At 52.9% G+C, this 21855-nt stretch overlaps 1 protein-coding gene across 1 annotated transcript in view; it reads left to right on the forward strand.

Annotated features, from left to right (window-relative positions):
• The window catches only part of DPP6 (dipeptidyl peptidase like 6), a 425246-nt gene that overhangs the window by 333182 nt on the left and 70209 nt on the right, over positions 1 to 21855 (forward strand). Inside the window, exons 11-14 of the mRNA XM_088832008.1 lie at positions 709 to 863; positions 2308 to 2405; positions 19871 to 19994; positions 21569 to 21607. Coding sequence (XP_088688134.1) covers positions 709 to 863; positions 2308 to 2405; positions 19871 to 19994; positions 21569 to 21607 — 416 coding nt within the window. The remainder of the gene's footprint in view (positions 1 to 708; positions 864 to 2307; positions 2406 to 19870; positions 19995 to 21568; positions 21608 to 21855) is intronic.

Genomic DNA, 21855 nt, shown 5'->3' on the forward strand with positions numbered 1-21855 from the left:
TTCCAGAATAGATGTCAGATCCTACGGGACTCAACCCCAGTCAGAGTTCTAGTTAACCCAGACTCCGTGACAGGGAGGAGCGGTGGGAGCGCCCTGTGGAGGCTGGGCATGTCCCTGTTTCCATCTCGGTCTCCCTGAAGGGGGGGCCGTTCTGAGTCTCTGCCGCAGGGAACGCGATCGCCTTCTTCGGGTGAGGGGCCTGCCGGGCTCTGAGCATTGCCTCCCACACGGCTGCGCTCTGGGGGCCCCTGTGCGGGCCTGAGCCCTCAGCGTCTCCTGCTTGTTGATTTCCTGGGATTCAAGCTCCAGACAGTTATGTCCTCACTTGGTCCTGCTGGGGGTTCCCTGCTTCAGATGAATGGATCTCCTCTCGTTTTGGTTTTCTGATCCCCTTAAAGTAATAACTCACAACACAGCAATAGTAAGTCAATTCAAAAAGGACCTCATAGGCTCATCAAGCTCAAATTTGTGCAAAAAAAAAAAAAAAAGAGGATGGTTTTTAGATGGCTCGCCTCGGTTTGGTCAGGCCTTGATTGACTGGGTTTGCTGTGCTGGGGTTTGGTGGTCAGCCCAGGCACGTCCGGAATGACGGTGCACCCAGGCACGGGGAGGCCTCCTCAGAGGCTGCGAGGAGGGAGGTGTCCCCAGGGGGCTCCCAGGTGCCCTCCCCCGTGCCTTCACGCGTCTCTGCTTTGTCCATTGCCTTAGAGGAGATCCTGAAGACCCGCATCGCCCACTGGTGGTCTCCGGACGGTACACGGCTTGCCTACGCCACCATCAACGACTCGCGCGTGCCGGTCATGGAGCTGCCCACCTACACCGGCTCCGTCTACCCCACCGCGAAGCCCTACCACTACCCCAAGGTAGGCGGGAAGCCGCGCGGGGACAGCCTCTGCGATATTCATGGGCTCCACACCCCCTCATGGAGCTGTGGCTCTCCCACATGCTGTGAGCAAGGCGGTAAACAGAGGCAGGATTAATTACATGGCATTAAATTCCCATCTTTGCAGAGTTGAATTCGTTGGCAGGTTTACTTTCTTTTAAATAATAGAACTACAGTTAGTCATTTGTCTAAGCTTCATTGCAACCAAAATACATCACCTCCCTGGTGATTCCATGGCGACAAAATCTCACCCTGCCCACGCTGGGGCACCCTGTCCGCTAGTTCCTTTCTCAGGTTCTGGGAGGTCAGAGGGTCCCCTTGGCTCTGGGCTGTTCTGTGCCTGGCCATGTGCTGACCTATACTGTTTCTAATTGCTCCCCAGACCAGTGTGTTGGCACAAAAAGCCAGCAGAACAGCAAGGCTGCAGGTGGGCTGCAGGGGGTGAGGGCAGGGAGGCACGAATGGCCACACCTGGCTTTGTTAGCAAACCATGTCGTGCCAGTGTGGGGGCAGGGCCTGCCACCCACTCAGCTGGAGAGAGCCCGGGGCCCCGCCTCCCCCCCTGGTGACAGGGTCCCCGTGTCCTCCCGGGGCTGCCCCAGAAGGACCCGTCCAGCCTCTGCCAATCAGCCCTGGCCTCGGCTCCCCAGCCACCAGAGGGCTCTGGGAGCTGACGCCTCCTACCGTCCAGAGATACAGGACACTTGGCCTGTAGTTTGCAGCGAGGGGGTGACGGTGCCCAACAAGGGTCCCAGGGCCCCAGGCCAGAGGAAGGAAATGCCAGGTCTATCAGTCAGCTCAGGCTCCGTAACAAGCACCACCGACCATGCCGCTCAAACAGCAGACGTGTGTCTGTCACGGTTCAGGAGGCTGGGAGCCAGTGATCGCCTAGAAACGGGACAGCTTCCCTGGTGAACCCTTTCACGAGAGTCCCCCCAACCTGGGAGTGATGGGATGACCTGAAACCTAGAAAACTGCAAGCCCCTGACTTTACCGTGCGATCTGGGACAGGTCTGTGATTGGAATTATGACACCCCACGTGGCATAGGACGGGGGTTTCCTGTTTTAGTAGAAAGTCAGCATGTTCTGACCAGCAGAATTCAGATTGGAGCCACGAGCTGGTGACGCATCTGAGTCCCGCCCTGTGTGGGTCCGCTTTCCCCCTCACCCTGACTCCCCGTCTGCGGCGGCAGAGGAGCCAGGAGTCACACCAGCAGCCTAGTCTTCTGCCCTGCCGGCCAGCGCTTGTGCAGGGAGGGGACAGAGGAGAGTGGCAGCTCCCCCTCCCCACCCCGTCTACTGACACTCCCCCTGAAGGGCTTCGTCTTCCCCACGCTGAGCCTCTCGTGTCTCCCGGCAGACTCAGCACCCAGGCCAGTCCAGGCGGAAGGCAGCTCTCACAGCCCTGTCCCCTTTCCTCCCAGGCCGGCTGTGAAAACCCCAGCATCTCCCTGCACGTCATTGGCCTGAATGGACCCACGCATGACCTGGAGATGACGCCACCCGATGACCCAAGGATGAGGTTTGCATCCTGCCTTCAATTATGCGACGACAATAACCGTGAGCTCTGTGTCTGCTTGTGTGGTCTCTGTGGGCTCAGACTGCCGATTTAAACATCCCAGGAAAAAGCACGTTTTGTAACGTTTTCCTGATGCTTTATGGCTTGCTGTTCTGGGAAAGGAACACCTGTCAAAGCCGCTACGATGTCTTACCTTACGTCAGGCTCAGATCCTGCCCACCAGAGGCTAGACTTCAGGGGGGAAGAGGGGATAGTCAACCACACGTGTCCAGTAGGGGCACCCGGCCTGCACATGGAGGACTTTGGGGGGACACCCCTCAGATGAACAGATGCACCTTTCCAAGAAAGTCCAGGTAATCGGACCTACTGTGCATGGGACCCCATTTTCAGAGCCTCACTTTAGAGCAGGGGTCCCCAACCCCCGGGCCACAGAGCCGTACTGTTCCTGTTAGGAACCGGGCTGCACAGCGGGAGGTGAGTGGCAGGCAGTTGAGAGAGCCTCTGTCTGTGTTTCCAGCCGCTCACCGTCACTCACAGGACCACCTGAGCTCTGCCTCCCCAGTGAATTCAGTAAATGTGATGCACTTGAGTCATTCCGAAACCATCCCCCAACTCCGTCCGTGGGAACCTGTCTCCCGCGAAACTGGCCCCTGGTGCCAAAAGGGGCTGGGGAGCGCTGCATTAGAGTGTGACCGCCCTTTGCCAGGTCTAGGAACCAAGTGGTAAGTCCTGTGTCATTTAGGCCAAATCTCCCAGTTAGCGTAACAACCACGTAGTTGGTGGGACATTTAGACAAAGGCAACCGTCCTGTTGTTAGTAACGACCGGCTCAGGTGGATTTCATTTTCCAGTCAAGAAAGCTGAGTGGAATCTGACTGAAGGGGTCTCGATTTCACTTTCATTTTGTCCCAGAGTCCAAGCGGCCTGGGGACTGTTTATACTTCCCGAGTTTAGTAATAGCGACGTTAAACCCCACTCTGTTGAGAGCATTGATGGGAGACGCAAAAAGGGAAGGGGACTGGACTGGCCCCAGCTTTCACCCATTCACAGATTCTGCAAGCCTGTGCAGGGGCCCAATTAAGCCGAGAATGATCCATCCGGAGGCTGAGCAAATACCCAGACCACATTTTGCTGTAACGGTAACCTGGGTCTTCCCTATTCACTTACGGAGTTCTGCACTACTAGTAGCTTCTAGCAGCTTCCAGAAGGGCGGGTGCAGTGGCCCCAGCCACTCTGGCTCCTCCGCAGGCCGAGCTCAGGGCTGGACACATGGACGCTTGGAGCTGCTGGTCCATAATGACATGGGCTTCTCCTGTGGCAGCTTCATCGCTGTCCCTGGTAGAACCCATCTGCCCGGGGCCTCTGCAGGACACACTGAGGTTCTTTCAGCTCTTCCGTCTCCTGGGTGATCGGGCCCTCAGTGTGTCCCAGAGTGGAATTGACTTGGGCGATGCTATTCTTGCCAGGACCCACTCCGGTATTCTTGCCTGGAGAATCCCATGGACAGAGGAGCCTGGCAGGCTACAGTCCATGGGGTCACAGAGAGTCGGACACGACTGAAGCGGCTTAGCACGCATGCACGCATTCTTGCCAGGATGGAAGAAACACTGTGATCATTGCTTCATCTTCTCTCCTGAAGATCCGCGAGTTTTGCTGTCTTCCTCCAGAGCCACCCCTGTCAGGCCGCCTGGGGCCTGGTCCAGCACTCTCTCTGAATTAATATGGAAAGTCACCTGGAAAATTTAAGCCATCTGTTTGAGCTAATTGAAAATCTCGTTTAGTCCATGTGGTGATGCTGTTTCCGCAGGCTTGATTAGCTTCAAGGACAGTGAAAAATTAGCCTCCATCGGGGCTGCCGGGCCGCGGGCCTCGGGTCCTCTGCTCTGCAGTTTCCCTGAGCTCAGCGCAGCGATGCTTTCCCGGCGCCCCGTAACCTGCAGTGTGTTAATGGCGCAATTTCTCGTCTCCTTCCCCGTCACAGTCTTGGGATTTTTCAAAGTGAGCGCAGATCTGTCAGAAATCACGCAGTAAATGTGAGCAGCCGTTTAGCAAGCATTTATTTGCGTCCATTAGGCTGAGAATTTAGCGTGAATGAAATACGGAGGTGGTTATGCAGAGGAGGGATTGGCCTTGAAGGAAGCATTACAAGCAAGTGGAGGGCTGCAGGTGTGAGAGGGGCTGTGCTGAGAGTGGGGCCTGGACGAGGCACCCCCCGCCCCCCGCCAAGTCTGAGGCTTTTTCTCCCCGGCATTCAGGGCCTGGGGACCCTTTGCGGTAGGGGCTGCCTTCTGCATCACAGAGACTTCAGGCACATCCCCACCCCTCCCCACTGGATGCCAGCGTGACCACTGACGACGCCCCAGAACCAGACTGAGAACCACTGGTTCCGTGTGAAGGTTCACAAGCCGCCGCCTGGGTCCAGATCCTGGGTTTGTGCTCCGGGGCAAGTTCCCCTTCTCCTGCCTCATTCCGATTCGTCATGTGCAAGACGGGGATGAACGTTAACAATCGCGGGTTCATCTTGTGGGTGTCGTGAGGATTAGACAGTGCACACAGCACAGGCTGGTTCTCCCGTCTCGTGCCCGTGAGTCCTACCTGCTGGCCGTTGGCACTCAGCCCTGCCCTCAGAACTTCAAGTCCATTTCTAACTGCCAGTCCAACATCTCCCCTTCAACTGGTCAGGTTGTGAGTCTCAGAGAAGGTAAATGAGCAGAGGTTTCATTTAACTCACTAATTAACCAGTGGGGCATTAGAACCAGTCCCAGGGACAGCTGAGAAGCTCGGTGTGTGTGGACAGTCTGACAAGAAATATAAGGTCAAGCTTGAGGGTTACAGATCCCCCAGGGCCCTGACTGTAACCTTGGGGCTCGGGCTCTCTGACCCACCAGACAGAAATTCATGTGAGACGTTCACCCCAGCAGGGCTGCCCAGGCCATCGCAAGGCAAGCCGGGCATTGCACAGGAAGATGTTCAGCGACTTCACTTGCTCTTGGCAGGTTTCAGATAAATCCTCTAACTATCTCTAAATGATATCCTAAACCAGGCTTTCCTGGTGGCCCAGAAGTGAAGAATCTACATCCAATGCAGGAGACACAGGTTCGATCCCTGGGACGATCCCCTGAAGAAAGTCATGGCAACCCACTCCAGTATTCCTGCCTGGAAAATGCCCATGGGCAGAGGAGCCTGGCGGGGTACAGTCCAGGGGTCACAAAGAGTCGGACGTGACTGAAGTGACTGAGCATGCATGCACATGTGAAGCTCAAGCTCCAGTTCTGGGCTGGGCCGGGCATACGGTACGAGCTGGGTAAACGTTTGCTGAGTGGGCAATTAAGTGCAAAAGTAGCTGATAAAGTCCTGTTTCAGTAGGATTCTTGTAGACACAGATCTCTTTGGTTGTCCTGCAGGCAAAACTTGACAGATACTTGGCCCTTACTGATGTTCTGCCGTCTCAGGACAGGACGCTGTAGAGGAGACCACCCTTTACCCGTCCTGGGCTTGCAGCTGGGACCCTCAGAGCAAGACAGATTAACAAGAGGGAAGCACAGTTTATTCACACGTGCCCTGCACGTAGCGTGGGAAAACATCTCAACCCAAAGCAGCTCAAAGCATCGATTCACAAGAGCAGCTTTTACAGCATCGTCCACCGGGACCAGTAAACTCATAGAGAGTTACCAGGACGAGGAAGCAGGTTTAGGGTTCCCAGGGCAGCAGCTGCAGGTGGTACATAAACCAGAGGGCCCGGCGGGGAAGATGGGCCCTCAGGCTCCCCGGTGCATCTCTGGGCCAGGGAGAGTCTGTCTCCGGGAAGAGGAAACTATTTCCTGCCTTGAAGCAGAAACAGGGGGGCTATGCTGGGTTTGCTCCTTCCTAATTGCCTTCAGCTCAAAATAATTGTCTTGTCAAAAAGGCATATTTGGGGTGACCTAGTCTGGTTTCCTTCAACCCTAGAGGCACTAAATCTAAAGAAGGGAAAAGGAAGACCCTTTCTTTGTGAGGGATGGAAAAAGGAAGGAACCTACGTAATGCCCTCAACAATCTAGGCAAGGATAGAAGAACAAAGAAATATATAATAGTCAAAAGTTAAGTACCGCAAGACAGGCATCAGTTCTGTTCAGAGTTTTGCTGAAAGACTGGGACTTCCGGGGAGGAAGAGGGTGGCGACAGGCAGGATTGGGCCTTTGGGACAGACAGAGAGAATCTGGATCCAGGAGGAGCATGCAGGGCGGCTCCCGGGTCGGGCGTGGGCCCAGTCTGGTTGTGTGTTGTTTTCACACTTGTCCTTCCGTCTGCCCTTCTCTCAGGAGCCAGGGTGTGTGTCTCACAGGCGTGGCTGGGTCCCCTGGGGCCTCACACAGCCCCGCCGTGAGCGCCCCCCTCACTGTTCCACAGAGGCAGGGCCGAGAACCCAGAGGTTACGGGCAGGGTCTGCAGCTTCCCTGGTGGCGCTGGTGGTAAAGAATCTGCCTGCCCATGCAGGAGATGCGGGTTACATCCCTGGATTGGGGAGATCCCCGGAGAAGGAGACGGCACCCACTGCAGGATTCTTGCCTGGAGAATCCCACAGGCAGAGGAGCCTGGCGGGCTGCAGCCCGTGGGGTCGCACACAGTCGGAGACGACTGAGCACACAGCTGACTCCACACACAACCTGAAAGGTGCCCTGGGACTCAAGCCAGGCAGGACTACCCGTCCCTCCACGCGGCCTCCACAGGGAGATGCTGAGAGTCCTGAAGGGCCAGGGGCCGCTTCCTGCAGACCAGTCAGGGAGGAAGCAAACGTTTCCTGTGTCAGCCGTCTCCCCTTCATCCCACGCACTCCCCACCCTCCGCTGTGGCTCCTCAGCCAGCCCGACTCCCCTGCAGAGTTCTGGGGGCGGGGGGCGGCTGACGTCCAGGCTACCCAGTCCTTGCCCTGGCAGGCACCTACTGCCTTCCGCATGTGCCAGGCGCTCTGGTGGGCCCATGACAGCCCCTCCATCAGGTGATGGGGGTCCAGGCACCGCGGCAGCTCCGATTCAGTGGCGGGGGCACAGGTGGTGAGTGCCGGGGAGGATGAGGCCGCCCTGCGCTCACTGGGCCCAGGGATGGGGCACGTCCTGTTACTCGGGCACAGCGATCCCCGCCTCCCCAGGAAGGGCACCTGCGGCAGGGCCCCCAGTTTCCGGAGTTCCATGGGGAAGCCCGGCTGCACGGATGAAACAAGCGCAACTGCCTTCTGCTGGTTTCCTTTGCGGATCTGTTGAGCTGGGTGTTGCATGAAGATGTAGCAGAGCCCCGACAGGGTCATTCTGAACCGGCCTCGAGCTGCGCTGGTGTGTGTGTGTGTCTCCTCCTGCAAACACTCCGTGAGATGCCGTCAGCATCCGGTGCCCGCGGGGCTGATCACAGAGCCTAAGAAGGGAGGCTAGTGCCCCGTTCCCAACGCTCCTGGGCCAGGCGGGCTCTCCCCAGCCCCCTCTCGCTTCTGTTCTGTTTCTACTCCGTTTGTTCACCTTAAGGCCAGCACCCAGACCTAGATCTGCCTGGCAGGGCCAGCCATCCTCGGTCGAGTTTACTTGTGCTTGTCCGTTTCACTCTCTGCCCCCCCGCCCGGCCCCCACCCCTTTTGTTCAGTTCAGTCGCTCAGTCGTGTCCCACTCTCTACAACCCCATGAATCACAGCACGCCAGGCCTCCCTGTCCATCACCAACTCCCGGAGTTCACTCAAACTGACCTCCATCGAGTCAGTAATGCACATCCAGCCATCTCATTCTCTGTCGTCCCCTTCTCCTTCTGCCCCCAATCCCTCCCAGCATCAGAGTCTTTTCCAGTGAGTCAACTCTTCGCATCAGGTGGCCAAAGTATTGGAGTTTCAGCTTTAAAATCCCGGAAATGTGCTTTGAGCAGCCTCTCCGCCGTCAGCGCTGGTAGAACGTAGGGCGGCGTGCGTGCTTGCCTTACGTACACGGCGCTGCGAGATAGATACGGACCCGCACGTGCAGACGTGTGGGCGCCTGCCTCCCCTTCTTCCTCTCGGGACTCTGTAAAGACCTAGCACGCGGGTGTGTGTGCGTGGCCCACTGCTTCCAGCTGTGCCCTTTCCCGGAGGCTGGCACTCTCAGGGGCCCCGCTCTGCCTCTGCCTCCAGGCTCCTCCTGCACCCTCTCCACCCGTGATGGAAGGTCTCTTCCATCTGCCCGGTCAGTAGGAAGTGTGGGCTCCCTGGGAGACGGGCACACTGGATCCGGAGCAAGCCTTTATTCAGGATCAGGGGCAAGACAGAAGTCACCAGAGCAACGGAAACATCACAGAAAAACAGGGCCTTCGTTCCTGAGGACCTGAGCGCCACCCTCATCAACAATTAACCACCACCTCCTCCCTGGTGGCTCAGCTGGTAAAGAATCTGCTGCAGTGCGGGAAACCTGGGTTCGATCCCTGGGTTGGGAAGATCCCCTGGAGAAGGGAAAGGCTACCCACTCCAGGATTCTGGCCTGGAGAATCCCATGGACTGTACAGTCCAGGGGGTCACAAAGAGTGGGACACGACTGAGCAACTTTCGCTTTCACTTTTCTTCCTGTTTTCACCCCAACCCCACCACCAACACCCCACCAGGACCTCCGCCATCACCATCATCATCTCCATCTCTCTACCACCATCGTCACCACCACCTGACTTGCCCGTTGTTGCTTTTTAATTAGGGGCAGAAGCGAGGCTCGAACACAAGATTCCTGGCACCAGACCCCGCGCGTGCCCTTGTTCCAGAGCTCTCACATCTGCCGCGTTTCACTCGGAGCCTGACCGCTCAGGTGGCGCGCACAGGGCCATTTCTGTAACTCTCCCCGTCCTGGTTTTCTCCACGGCGGGTGTGGCCTGGGTTCGGGGTTTTTAAACCTCCTCAGGGGATCCGGAAGTGTGAGCACGGCAGCAAAGCCCTTCTTGGGGGCAGTAGTTTTGCACCTGGAAAGGAAGGTCCATGTCATTTTCTGTTTTTTTGGTAATTTCATTTCTTTCTGTGTTTTAGCCGTGCTGGGTCTTCGTTGCTGCACAGGCCTTCTCTGGTTGTGGCGAGTTGTGACACACAGGCCTCTCGTTGCGGTGGCTTCTCTTGGTGCAGAGCACGGGCTCCAGGCACAGGGGCTTCGGGAGCTGCGGCATGTCAGCTCAGCAGCTGTGGTTCTCAGGCTCTGGAGCACAGGCTCAGGAATCGTAGCGCCTGGGCTTAGTTGCTCCACGGCACAGGGGATCTTCCCGGACCTGGGGTCGAACCCACATCCCCTGCATTGGCAAGTGGATTCTTTACCGCTGAGCTACCAGGGAAGCCCATGTCATTTTCAAATCAAAGATGCTGTCCCCACCTCCATCCCTGAACCTGCCATCCTACTAACATATTTCTAATTTTCTGTCTTTGTATGAATGACTGTGGGAAGACACGTGTTTCATCTGGATTTGATTTCTGACTTTATTCGAAAGTGTTTGGGGGATGAATTAGAAATGCATAATGCTCTCTAATGCCTGCAGAGTAAGACCTCGCTCCGTTTCTACCTCATGTATTCGGTAGTGACCCGGCCACCAAAACATCCACACGACTTCATCTCAGGGAGCCGTTCAAGGGGCCTGGCTCAGCCGGACAGCTGTTGTGTTTGTGGTGTCAGATCAGGGTGTGGTTTTGTTTCCCATGAGGGCAAGAAGCTCTTTGTGGTGACTGCAGAAATATGGAAGGTCCAGTCTGGAGAAAAGCCGCTTCTTTATTCTACTGATGCTTTGGAAAGGAGGTTCTCAGCTTTACTGTTGATCACAGGTCCTCATCCATCAAAATGCCTCATGCTTTAGAATCCTGGGAATCTGGTCGTGGATGTCCAGAAAGATAAATTTCTGCTGAAGAACGCGTGTTTTCCATGGTTGTGGTTTGGGTTTAAAGGGAAGGGAGATCATTCTGAAGAGCGCGTCCCTAGATATGCAGGGACTAGGTCGTGTTTGGCAGACTTAGGCAGAGCAGGAGAATAACCCGTGCTTTCCTCCTCATCTGAGCAGCCAGCCCTGCAGTGCTCAGATGGAAAGGTCACGTAGTCTCTTCCTATGTTGAAAGTGAAATTCCGGAGCCTCCCTGGTGGCTTTGTGGTAAAGAATCTGCCTGCCAGTGTTCGATGCCTGGTCCGGGAAGATCCCACGTGCCGGAAAGCATCAGAGCCTGCGTATGAGAGCCACAAGTATGGAGCCTGTGCCCTAGAGCCTGTGAATCAGAGCTATGAGTGTGTGCGCTGCAGGTCCTGAAGTCCAAGGGCCCTAGAGCCCTGCTCGGCAACAGGAGAAGACGTCGCAGTGAGAAGCCCGTGAATCACAGCTAGAGAGCAGCCCCACACGTGACAACTGAAGAAAACCGTGCCGCCGCAAAGACTCAGCACAGACAAAGATGAATAACTTATTAGAAAAAGGGAAAGTGAAATTCTGGAACTCTACGTCAGATGGTAACTTGTCTTACAGTCGCATCCGCCTTATACTTTGCGAAGTGCAGTCTGCCTGCAGATTCCTTTGTACAATGAAGAGGCTGCTCCCAGGGCTCAGGCGTGGAGCCGTGCACCTGATCACAGCAGCACTGGTCGTTTGATGTCATTGCCGTTTGTTTGGCGATGCTTTCTGTTACCATCTCGCTTGTTTTAAAACTGTCCTCTCAAAGTATTTTTCCCTCCAGCCTCACGCAGGGGCTGAACCTCACTGGAAACGCCAGCATCAGTCACAGGCCCTTGATTTTGCTGGATCAGCAGGCCTTCTGCTCCCCTGGCCTTCTCTGCCGCATGACTGTCAGAACCTCTGCCAGAACTCGGAGCACCGAAGTGACAGGACACATTAACCCCTGCGCGAGAGACGCTGCTCCATTAATATTTTACGGGAAACAAATGGACTAATAAAAAATTCATACACTGCTCGGCAGGAGGAGTCACTGTGTTTTGACTTGAATGCCTGTATGCCTGGAGATTCGTGAAGAGGCTGTGGTATTTTCTTGGCCAAGCTGCGCTGTTTCAGCAACTGCGGCTGCCACATGGCTCCTCCTATCAGGGCAGTCCTCACCCTGTACTGAAACGGGGATTCTCTGTCTCCCCACAAACCAGGAGCTCCCTACAACCAGGCTTGGGGCCTCTGCATGCCAGCACCAAGAACTGTGTCCACGCTGAGCCCTAAGCAAATGCTCTTTGAATGAATCAAAGTATTTATGGGCAGACAAAGCGCTTTAGAATAAAGAAAATCGGTGGCATTTCTTCCAAGAACCTTTGCATCCTATTAGTCATTTAGTTTCATGTTCTTTTTAAAAGAGAATTTGTTCAGCCCTCGAAACATGATTTTCTATTTTCTGTGATTATCAAATGCTTCCGTGTCTCACTGCATCTCACCATTGGATCAGCTGTGGTTGATCACAGCCCAGCTCCAGCTCACGTTCTTGGATTCAGTTCGGTTCAGTTCAGTCGCTCAGTCGTGTCTGACTCTTTGTGACCCCATGGACTGCGGCATGCCAGGCTTCCCTGTCCATCACCAACTCCCCGAGCTTACTCAAACTCATGTCCATGGAGTCAGTGATGCCATCCAACCATCTCATCCTCTGTCGTCCCCTCCTCCTCCTGCCCTCAATCTTTCCCAGCATCAGGGTCTTTTCCAATGAGTCAGTTCTTCACATCAGGTGGCCAAAGTATTGGAGTTTCAGCTTCAGCATCAGTCCTTCCAATGAATATTGAGGACTGAACTCCTTTAGGATGGACTGGTTTGATCTCTTTGCAGTCCAAGGGACTCTCAAGAGTCTTCTCCAATACCACAGTTCAAAAGCATCAATTCTTTGGTGCTCAGCTTTCTTTATGGTCCAACTCTCACATCCATACATGACTTCTGGAAAAACCATAGCTTTGACTAGACAGACCTTTGTTGGCAAAGTAATGTCTCTGCTTTTTAATATGCTGACTAGGATGGTCATAACTTTTCTTCCAAGGAGCAAGCGTCTTTTAATTTCATGGCTGCATTCACCATCTACAGTGATTTTGGAGCCCAAGAAAATAAAGTCTGCCACTGTTTCCATTGTTTCCCCATCTATTTGCCATGAAGTGATGGACCCAATACCATCATCTTAGTTTTCTGAATGTTGAGTTTTAAGTCAACTTTTTCATTCTCCTGTTTCACTTTCATCAAGAGGGTCTTTAGTTCTTCACTTTCTGCCGTAAGGGTGGTGTCATCTGCATATCTGAGGTTATTGATATTTCTCCCGGCAATCTTGATTCCAGCTTGTGCTTCATCTAGCCCAGCGATTCTCATGATGTACTCTGCATATAAGTTAAATAAGCAGGATGACAATATACAACCTTGACGTACTCCTTTTCCTATTTGGAACCAGTCTGCTGTTCCATGTCCAGTTCTGTTGCTTCCTGACCTGCATACAGATTTCTCAAGAGGCAGGTCAGGTGGTCTGGTATTCCCATCTCTTTAAGAATTTTCCACAGTTCAAATCCTATTTTCTCCTCTCCTTTAACTGTGACCAGGATTCTCTTTATTCTTTAGAACCTTATCTGCCTACCAGTTCACTTATTAACTCAGAGAACGTCTGGGGAGAGTGGAAATGGAGGCAGAGACGATCATATGGAACACAGATATGTCACCAGATGGTCTGCCCACCAGAATCACTTGGCTCACTTAGTCTGGTGGTTCCCAAACTGGGGCACCAGTTAGACCAGTTAGGTGCCTCAGCCCCACCCAGAGTCTCAGGTTCAGTTTGTGTTTCCAACACTTCCAGGTGCTGCTGGTCTGGAGGCCCCCACATGAGGACCACTGACTCTGGGCATTAACCGTGGGGGGCAGAGCCTGCTCCTCCAGGGCCCAGGATCAGCACTTCTGCCCTGCTCATCTCTCTCTCAACAGGCCCCACCTCCCCAAGTGCAGGTGTCAACAGTGGGTGCCCGCTCCGAGGTGTGCCCAGGCCACCCTCGGGGCCCGGGGACAGCTCCTCATCTCCACCCACACCCACGCTTCGTGCAGGCGGCAGCGTGTGTGCACACATGCGTGCTCAGTCATGTCTGACTCTTTGCAACCCCATGGACTGAATCCAGCCAGGCTCCTCTGTCCATGGGATTCTCCAGGCGAGAATACTGGAGTGGGTTGCCATTTCCTTCTCCAGGGACTCTTCCTGACCCAGGAATCAAACCTGCGGCTCTTGCATCTCCTTCTTTGGCAGGCGGGTTCTTTACCACTGAGCCACCTGGAAGCTAATCTGAGTGTGTGAGTGAGTGTGTGTGTGAGACAGAGTAGGTGAATATATATGTGTGAAAGTGAAAGTCAGTCAGTCGTGTCCAGCTCTTTACAACCCCTTGGACTATGCAGTCCATGGAATTCTGCAGGCCATAATTCTGGAGTGCGTAGCCTTTCCCTTCTCCAGCGGATCTTCCCGACCCAGGAATCAAACCAGAGTCGCCTGCATTGCAAGCGGATTCTTTCCCAACTGAGCTATCAGGGACGCCCTATATGTATCTATGCATTTTATTTTCTCTACTGATTACCTTTATAAACTGAAACAATACTCTTACAAGTTTCTGTTGTATCACATTAACTACAGGCAAGAATTTTTAACAACCCACGTGGTAAAATGGGGTCTGAAAGTCCTGCCCTTTCCTCCAGGTCCATTCTCTGCCACTCTCACCTAGAAAATTATGTCTTTTTAATATTTTTATATCCCTGAAGTTGATGCCATTCGCGTTCTTCCCCAAACCCATAACTAAACTTTCCTTATTTATCTGTAGGTTGATTCTGAAAGACTAAAATCAATAAACAGCATAACTTTATCGTAAGTAATTGTCTGTCTTGGTAGAGCTAAGTAGCATCCTATGACTGTGTCTCTTTTTTGTTCAGCTTTTTGTTTTTCCCTGTGTTTTAAATTGCCTTTATTTTTATTTTGAGCTATTTTATTTTATTTTATTACACCCTCACCATTTTCCCCCAGACTCTATCAGGTATCCTGTTGCTTTGCCTCTTTCCCCACTTGGGTCTCTGCAAGACCGCTCCACCACCCCAACTCTAGTCCAGACTCATTATTCTTTTCACATCGGCACTGTGCCACCCGAGGAGACCCCTCACTGCCCTCTACGATGGAGCCACTGTTCCTTAGATCTCACATCATCTTCATTCTTGATTTACTTCCACTTTCGACTGGAGTACACCCTCCAGATGCTTTCCTAAGAAGGAACTATGGGAGGTAAACTTTCTGAGTTCTGCAGTATTTTAAAATGTCTCTCTCATGGCTGTTGAAAACCTTAGTTGTATGTAGAATTGCAGTTTGAGAACCATTGTCCCTCAGTTTGGAGCTATAATTCCATCTCACGTTCAGCGTTGCCTATGACAAACCTGATGTCAGTCTGACACTCATTGCTCTGTGAATTATGTCTTTTTTTGTTCCCCTGAAAGATATTTGGATGAATTAACGTGTCTACATGTGGGTTGGGTTTCTCTGTTTTTTCTTCCACCATCTGTCTCATCCAGACACTCTCAGATGGCACTCCTGTTCAACCACATTTCCCAACCCCATACTGACTGCACTTCAACCTCCAGGTCCCCAAAATTCTCTCTGGGGTTAACTCTGCAGGTGTTTTAATCTGCTGATTTTTCAACCAGTCTCATCCCTCAAGACTCTTACATCTGAAATGTGGTGAAACCATTCCTGTAATCTTTATGTGGGTGTATACCTGCTTTATTCCTTTATTATCATCGTGATTGCATTTCTGGGGAGAGAAGACAGAAATAAATGTGATAGATTCACCAACTTAAATTGGAAACTTCCAGTTATCCTTAATAACCTTTTTCTTACTTAAAAAAATCATCTCTGCATTATAGAAAATAATAATCACTTGCCATCCCACTACCCACAGGTAACTGTTCTGAGTGTTTTGATAAATGTTCCTGATATTTTTATCCAGAAATGCACACTTGTTATTTGCTCATTTTTTCTAAATAATCATTTTCCCAGCACCATTTATTATACCAGTCTTCCTTTCCCCACTGATTTAGGATGACAGTTTAATATTATTAAATATTAAATTCTTAGATAAACTGTTCTGTTCTAATATAAACCCTTGTGACTTAAGGCTGCCCATCATGATGGATCTACTGACTGTTAGATCAGTTACCAAGTCTCTAGCTGCTCTGTACCACTGGCAATAAGTCCCTTCTCATCAGTCCTCCTCTTTAAACTATGTTGTCATTTTCATCCATTTTCTTACGTGTGAACTTTAGTATTATTTTATTAGCTGCCCCCCTCTCAAAAAAGAAGCTCATTGGTCTTTCTGTTAGAAATAAATTCATTTCTTTAAAAAATATTAAGTATTGACCATAGGTGAAGCACTGCCCTCATGGAGCTTGAATACTGTCAGTTCAAGCGTCCCCAGACTGATAATTATTTTGAAAGTTGCTCATGTTTAGTTTCCTATTCCAGGGAGGTAGCATGTTAGTGTCTTCAATATAAGATTCATCATCTGTGATGGCTGCCACCTTTGTTTTTAATCTTTATTTAAAAGATTTGCTAAATGTCTACAATGCTATGAAATAGTCACCCAGTGTTTTATTTTATATCATTTTATCACTTAATAATTACTTTTGATATTTGCATTCAAATTTCTCATCAGATTGATAGTAGTTTAGGACTGGCTGTGAATGCATTGGTTTCAGAGATCGTCTTCTTACATGTGAAGTGTTTCATTTTAAGCCTTTAATTTTAAATAGCTTTTAATAAAGGGCATATTCAAGTAGCAGACATGCTTTAAACAAGGAAATATGGGTTATTAAAAGCTCATTGAGGTATTAAATGCCATTAGGCTTAAAACACCTTTGCCGACAAAGGTCCATATAGTCAAAGCTATGGTTTTTCCAGAAATCACATACAGATGTGACAGTTCAGTTCAGTTCAGTTCAGTCACTCAGTTGTGTCCGAGTCTTTGCGACCCCATGGACTGCAGCCCGCCAGGCTTCCCTGTCCATCACCAACTCCCAGAGCTTGCTCAAACTCATGTCCATGGAGTCAGTGATGCCATCCAACCATCTCATCCTCTGTCGTCCCCTTCTCCTCTTGCCTTCAATCTTTCCCAGCATCAGGGTCTTTTCCAATGAGTCAGTTCTTCACATCAGGTGGCCAAAATATTGGAGTTTCAGGTTCAGTATCAGGCCTTCCAATGAATATTGAGGACTGATCTCCTTTAGAATGGACTGGTTTGATCTCCTTGCAGTCCAAGGGACTCTCAAGAGTCTTCTCCAGTACCACAGTTCAAAAGCATCAATTCTTTGGTGCTCAGCTTTCTTTATGGTCCAACTCTCACATCCATACATGACTACTGGAAAAACCATAGCTTTGACCAGACAGACCTTTGTTGGCAAAGTAATGTCTCTGCTTTTTAATATGCTGACTAGGATGGTCATAACTTTTCTTCCAAGGAGCATGCGTCTTTTAATTTCATGACTGCAGTCACCATCTGCAGTGATTTTGGAGCCCAAGAAAATAAAGTCTGCCACTGTTTCCATTGTTTCCCCATCTATTTGCCATGAAGTGATGGGACTGGATGCCATGATCTTCACTTTTTGAATGTTGGCTTTAAGCCAACCTTTTCACTCTCCTCTTTCACTTTCCTCAAGAGGCTTTTGAGTTCTTCTTCACTTTCTGCCATAAGGGTGGTGTCATCTGCATATCTGAGGTTATTGATATTTCTCCCAGGAATCTTGATTCCAGCTTGTGCTTCATCCCCAGCCCAGCATTTCTCATGATGTATTCTGCATATAAGTTAAATAAGCAGGGTGACAATATTGACATACTCCTTTCCCAATTTGGAACCAATTTGTTGTTCTGTGTCCGGTTGCTTCTTGACCTGCATACAGATTTCTCAGGAGGCAGGTCAGATGGTCTGGTATTCCCATCCCTTGAAGAATTTTGCACAGTTTGTTGTGATCCACATAGTCAGAGATGTGTCAAAGATGCAGTCAAAGATGCAGAGGGTGACTGCAGCCATGAAATTAAAAGATGCTTGACCCTTGGAAGAAAAGCTATGAGCAACCTAGATAGCATATTAAAAAGCAGAGACTTTACTTTGCCAACAAAGGTCTGTCTAGTCAAAGCTATGGTTTTTCCAGTAGTCATGTATGGATGTGAGAGTTGGACTATAAAGAAAGCTGAGAGCTGAAGAATTGATGCTTTTGAACTGTGGAGAAGACTCTTGAGAGTCCGTTGGACTGCAAGGAGATCCAACCAGGCCATCCTAAAGAAAATCAATCCTGAATATTCATTGGAAGGTCTGATGCTGAAGCTGAAATTCCAATACTTTAGCCACCTGATGCGAAGAGCCGACTCATTAGAGAAGGCCCTGATGCTGGGAAAAATTGAAAGCAGGAGGAGAAGGGGATGACAGAGGATGAGATGGTTGAATGGCATCACCAACTCCATGGACATAAGTCTGAGCAAACTCCAGGAGTTGGTGATGGACAAGGAAGCCTGGCGGGCTGCAGTCCATGGGGTCACAAAGAGTCGGACACGACTGAGCAATTGAACAAGAACAGACTTAAAATAGCTGAGAAATCTGAGATCAGCATAAATCTCTGTATCTTTTCTTAAAACTTATTTCCTTGTTACTGGATTGTTGTGGCATGTCTTTTCCTGTAGACTTCTAAGATTCTATGAGAATATATTTAGGCGTTTTGTTAATTTCCCTGGAATTGGAAAACCCTTTAATCTGCATAGTTCATGTCTGTACTATGTAGGCATCTTGCGGTGCCTTCAGGGATTTCATCTCTTCCCATCACTCCAGTTCATCGGTGAGAAGCACTTAGATTCTCAGATGTGAGGACCTTCCTCTGCCTTCTGGGGGAGCGTCCCCAATTGTCTTCCATTTTCATTTTATTGTTTTCAATTCCGGTTTCCGTGAAGCCTCCTCATCCCGTTTTGGTTGCACTTCTAAATAGCAAACCTCCGCAGCCTGTCTCTGTGACCCTCCATCACACCTGGACAGGAACGCCGGCATCAAACAGGTCCAAACTCCAGGCCCTTTAGCCGCCCGGCTCACGACAATGTCTGTCCAACAGGGACCAGAGCTCATTTATGGTGTAACTGGAAATTCAATGTGTTATGTGCAGCACGGGCTGGCACAGACCTGCGTGGCTTTTTACGGAGCAAAGCCGAGTACACGTTTCCTGGCTGCAGAGATTTAGGCAGACGGTCACGTAGCATCGTTACAAACGCAGCTCCCAGCCTCGGGCAGTGAAGTGGCAGCTGCGGAAGCTGCCAGAAGCACATGTGACTCTCAGAGTCGGAGCCGCCAGAGGGCAGGGTGGGAAAGTGGGTCCCGTGAACACACACACAGGCCCAGGTCCCCGAGCCCTAGGGCTTGCGGAGTGGAGGGTGAGAACAGGAGCAGCCCTATTTCAGAAACTCACAGAACCTGAGACGGTGGAAACGCACGAGCTGGGCTGTGCCGAACGACTCTGCACCGTGTCCGCAGCAAATCTCCGGGGACTGTGCAGCGGCTCCGGGCCGTTCCTCGCCCCCCACCAGCCCGCCCCGCGGGAGCTGATGGCCTGGCTCAGAGGCCTCCCTGCCGTGTCCGTCCTGCGCGCTCGGCTTTGGCTGAATTAACAGTCGCGAGGAGTGGGGACCCAGCGGTTTAAGCGCGTGACTAGCTGAAGGCCGTGTCGGCGCGCCGGCTCGTTTAGATCCTTCTGCCGACAGTGATTACTGAGCGCGCTGGGTCTCCTTCCAGCTCGCCCGGCATCGTCCGGCAAACGCGCAGCGTCTTAGCGATAAGGGATCTTGTCAGACGTGGAGTCATCATCCTGAACACGAGATCTCATTACAGATAGAGTCGGGCGGGCGGAGGGACGTGTTTTTGTGAAGTTGCTTATTTGGGATCTGTGTGTGTGTGTGTGTGTGTGATGTCCTTCTAACTGGTTAATGGACATTTTTCGTAAAAATCCTGATGGCGGGGCCGTCAGTCGGCTCTGGGTAACAATTAAGTACCGGAAGCCCCAGTACCCAGCGGCTGAGTGCAGAGTGGCCCGGAACAGTGAGGGGTTTTCGGGTCTGGGTAAAAGCAGGTGCCTGACAGCTCAGATGTCAGATCAAGCCCACCACGCGCCCAGAGCCGCGGTGCCCGTTTCCCTAAGTGGAGCGCGTGGCTCTGGGGACGTGGGGACCGGAGCCCCCCGGGGAAGGGGCAGGTGTCCCCCCGGAGCCCTTCCGGCTCGGACGTCCCGGCCGCTTTCCGCACGTGGCGCTGAGTGTCCCCGCGGCAGGAAAGCCGGGCGGCAGGAAAGCCGGGCGGCACGCAGCACCGCCCGCCCACCTAGAGAAGCCGGGCGGGCAGGCGCGCTGGGCGGTGCCGGCGGGGGCGCAGCGCGGGGCAGCTCGCAGGCCGCCCCCTCGCAGGGGCTCGCTCCCGCATCTCCGCACCGGCTCCCGGCGCGCAGGCCCCGCGCCCTCAGCGCCGCCCTCTGTTGCAGGGAGCACTACATCACCATGGTCACGTGGGCCTCCAGCACCAAGGTTGCCGTGAACTGGCTGAGCCGCGCGCAGAACGTGTCCATCCTCACCCTCTGCGACGCCACCACCGGCGTCTGCACCAAGGTAGGCGGCGGCGGGCCGGCTTCCCGCGGCGCCAGGGCCACGTGGGAGAGAGGGAGCGAGACACGCACACACAGACAGACACACACACACTGAGAGACACACACACAGACACACACACGCTCGCTGAGCGCTGCCTGGTCCTGGCTCGGGGCCTCCGTGTTGCTGCCGCCTGGTGGCTGACTTGAGAACCGCTACAGACTCAGGGCGCATCCACGCAGCCGCCAGGTCCCAGAAGTGTCCCTTCCCTGCACCTCGCCCCCGGCCACTCCACACAGGGGCCTGCTCCCCGTCCTCCACTTGGCGCCGGAGGGGGGAGTGGCTCGGCCTGCATTCCCAGGGCTCAGTGCTGCAGCCGGGCCTGGCCTTTTCAGCGTCAGCACCCCCAGCCAGCCTGGGCAGTCAGCCTTCTGTCTGCAAGTCACCACCATGTTCCCGGGGCCCCAGGCTGGCTCAGTGGGCGGTTGGAGGAGGCGAAGGAAGGAGCCCAAGGAGGAATGAAAATGTAAATAAGGAGGCTGGGCTCCCCTGAGGATCAAGGAGTGACCTGCAGCCAGACTTCCCCTGGCCCTGAGCTCCGAGAAACATCCACTCAACCCAGGCTCATCTCTCAGAAACCCTTTTTTGGTCCTAAACTTTTATTTTTAATTTTTTGGGGGCCCTAAATTTTTATTTCCCCACTGGGGAGGCGACGGGCTTGCAAAGCAGCCGTGTTGTGACTTGGGAGACGCCCCCAGGCAGCTGATCCCGCAGCCCAAGGACGGTCCCAGGGAGCTGTGGCTGGGACCAGCGTCCTCCACGGGCCGGTGACTTACTTTGTCTGTGATACAGCCTGGAGCAGGTTCTGGGTTGTTCTGATGAGCTTCCTGAGGGGAAGGAAGGGAGGAGGGGGCGCAGCGCAGCGGGGAGGCTGGGGCGGCTCGTTTCCTGGGGCCCTGGTGTCTGTGCCCCTGGCCCTGTGGGATCCGTGGTGACAGTCCTTCTGCCTGTGGCCAGAGTCCACAGGTGAAGAGCAGAGCGGCCCTGGGACAGGCCGCGGCACATGCCACTGAGCAGCTGTTCCCAGTGCGGTGGGTTTGTTCGTCTCCCTTTACGTGTTTTTCCACACAGCTCTCAGATTGACTTTTCATCTGTGGTCTAAGTCCCGAGGGTTACTCAGAGTTGTGAACTGGAAATCTGACACATGTCCACACACACACACACACAAGGCAGCACTTGAGATTTGCCTTTAAATGGGCCCATGCCTGTTCAGGGGTGACCATCTCACGGGCCCGTGCCTGGTCAGGGGTGACTGTCTCATGGGCCCGTGCCTGGTCAGGGGTGACCACCGACTGGCAGTCCTGCAGAGGAGTCTCACCCTGGGGATCTGTCCTTGTGGCCAGGAGAGTGATGTCTTCCCTGCTCGAGGACATGCGCGCTCAGCTCTGAGCTGTGGCACCAGAGGAGGCAGACAGCAGCCAGCCTCCTCCCTGAGCCCGTGCCGCCCCCGCGGAGGGAGCTGGACTGCTTCTGCACCGCCGCTCAGAGACCCAAGGCGTGCGCAGATGCCTTTCTCTAACGCTGTTGTTTCCTTCCAGAAACACGAGGATGAAAGTGAAGCCTGGCTGCACAGACAGGTAACTATTCAGTGTGTAAATCCCACACTCGCCGTCTCCACCAGCCGCCAGTTCCTCCCTCCCCAGGTTTTACAACACGGCTTCTCACATTAAATCCTACAGGAAGCTCCAGGAACACACACAAGTGCAAGGTTCTGAGGGGCGGTGGGGCCACTCAGCACCCCCTCGTACCCCGCCCCAGGAGGCCCAGCAGGGCTGCAGAGCCCTGGCTCTGTAGGGGGCACTGCAGGAGCCTGCCCCAGGGTCAT

This window comes from Moschus berezovskii, chromosome 3 (genome assembly GCF_049115385.1).
Source record: "Moschus berezovskii isolate FMDL1 chromosome 3, NW_MosBer_1.0, whole genome shotgun sequence".
NCBI classification, from domain to species: Eukaryota; Metazoa; Chordata; class Mammalia; order Artiodactyla; family Moschidae; genus Moschus; species Moschus berezovskii.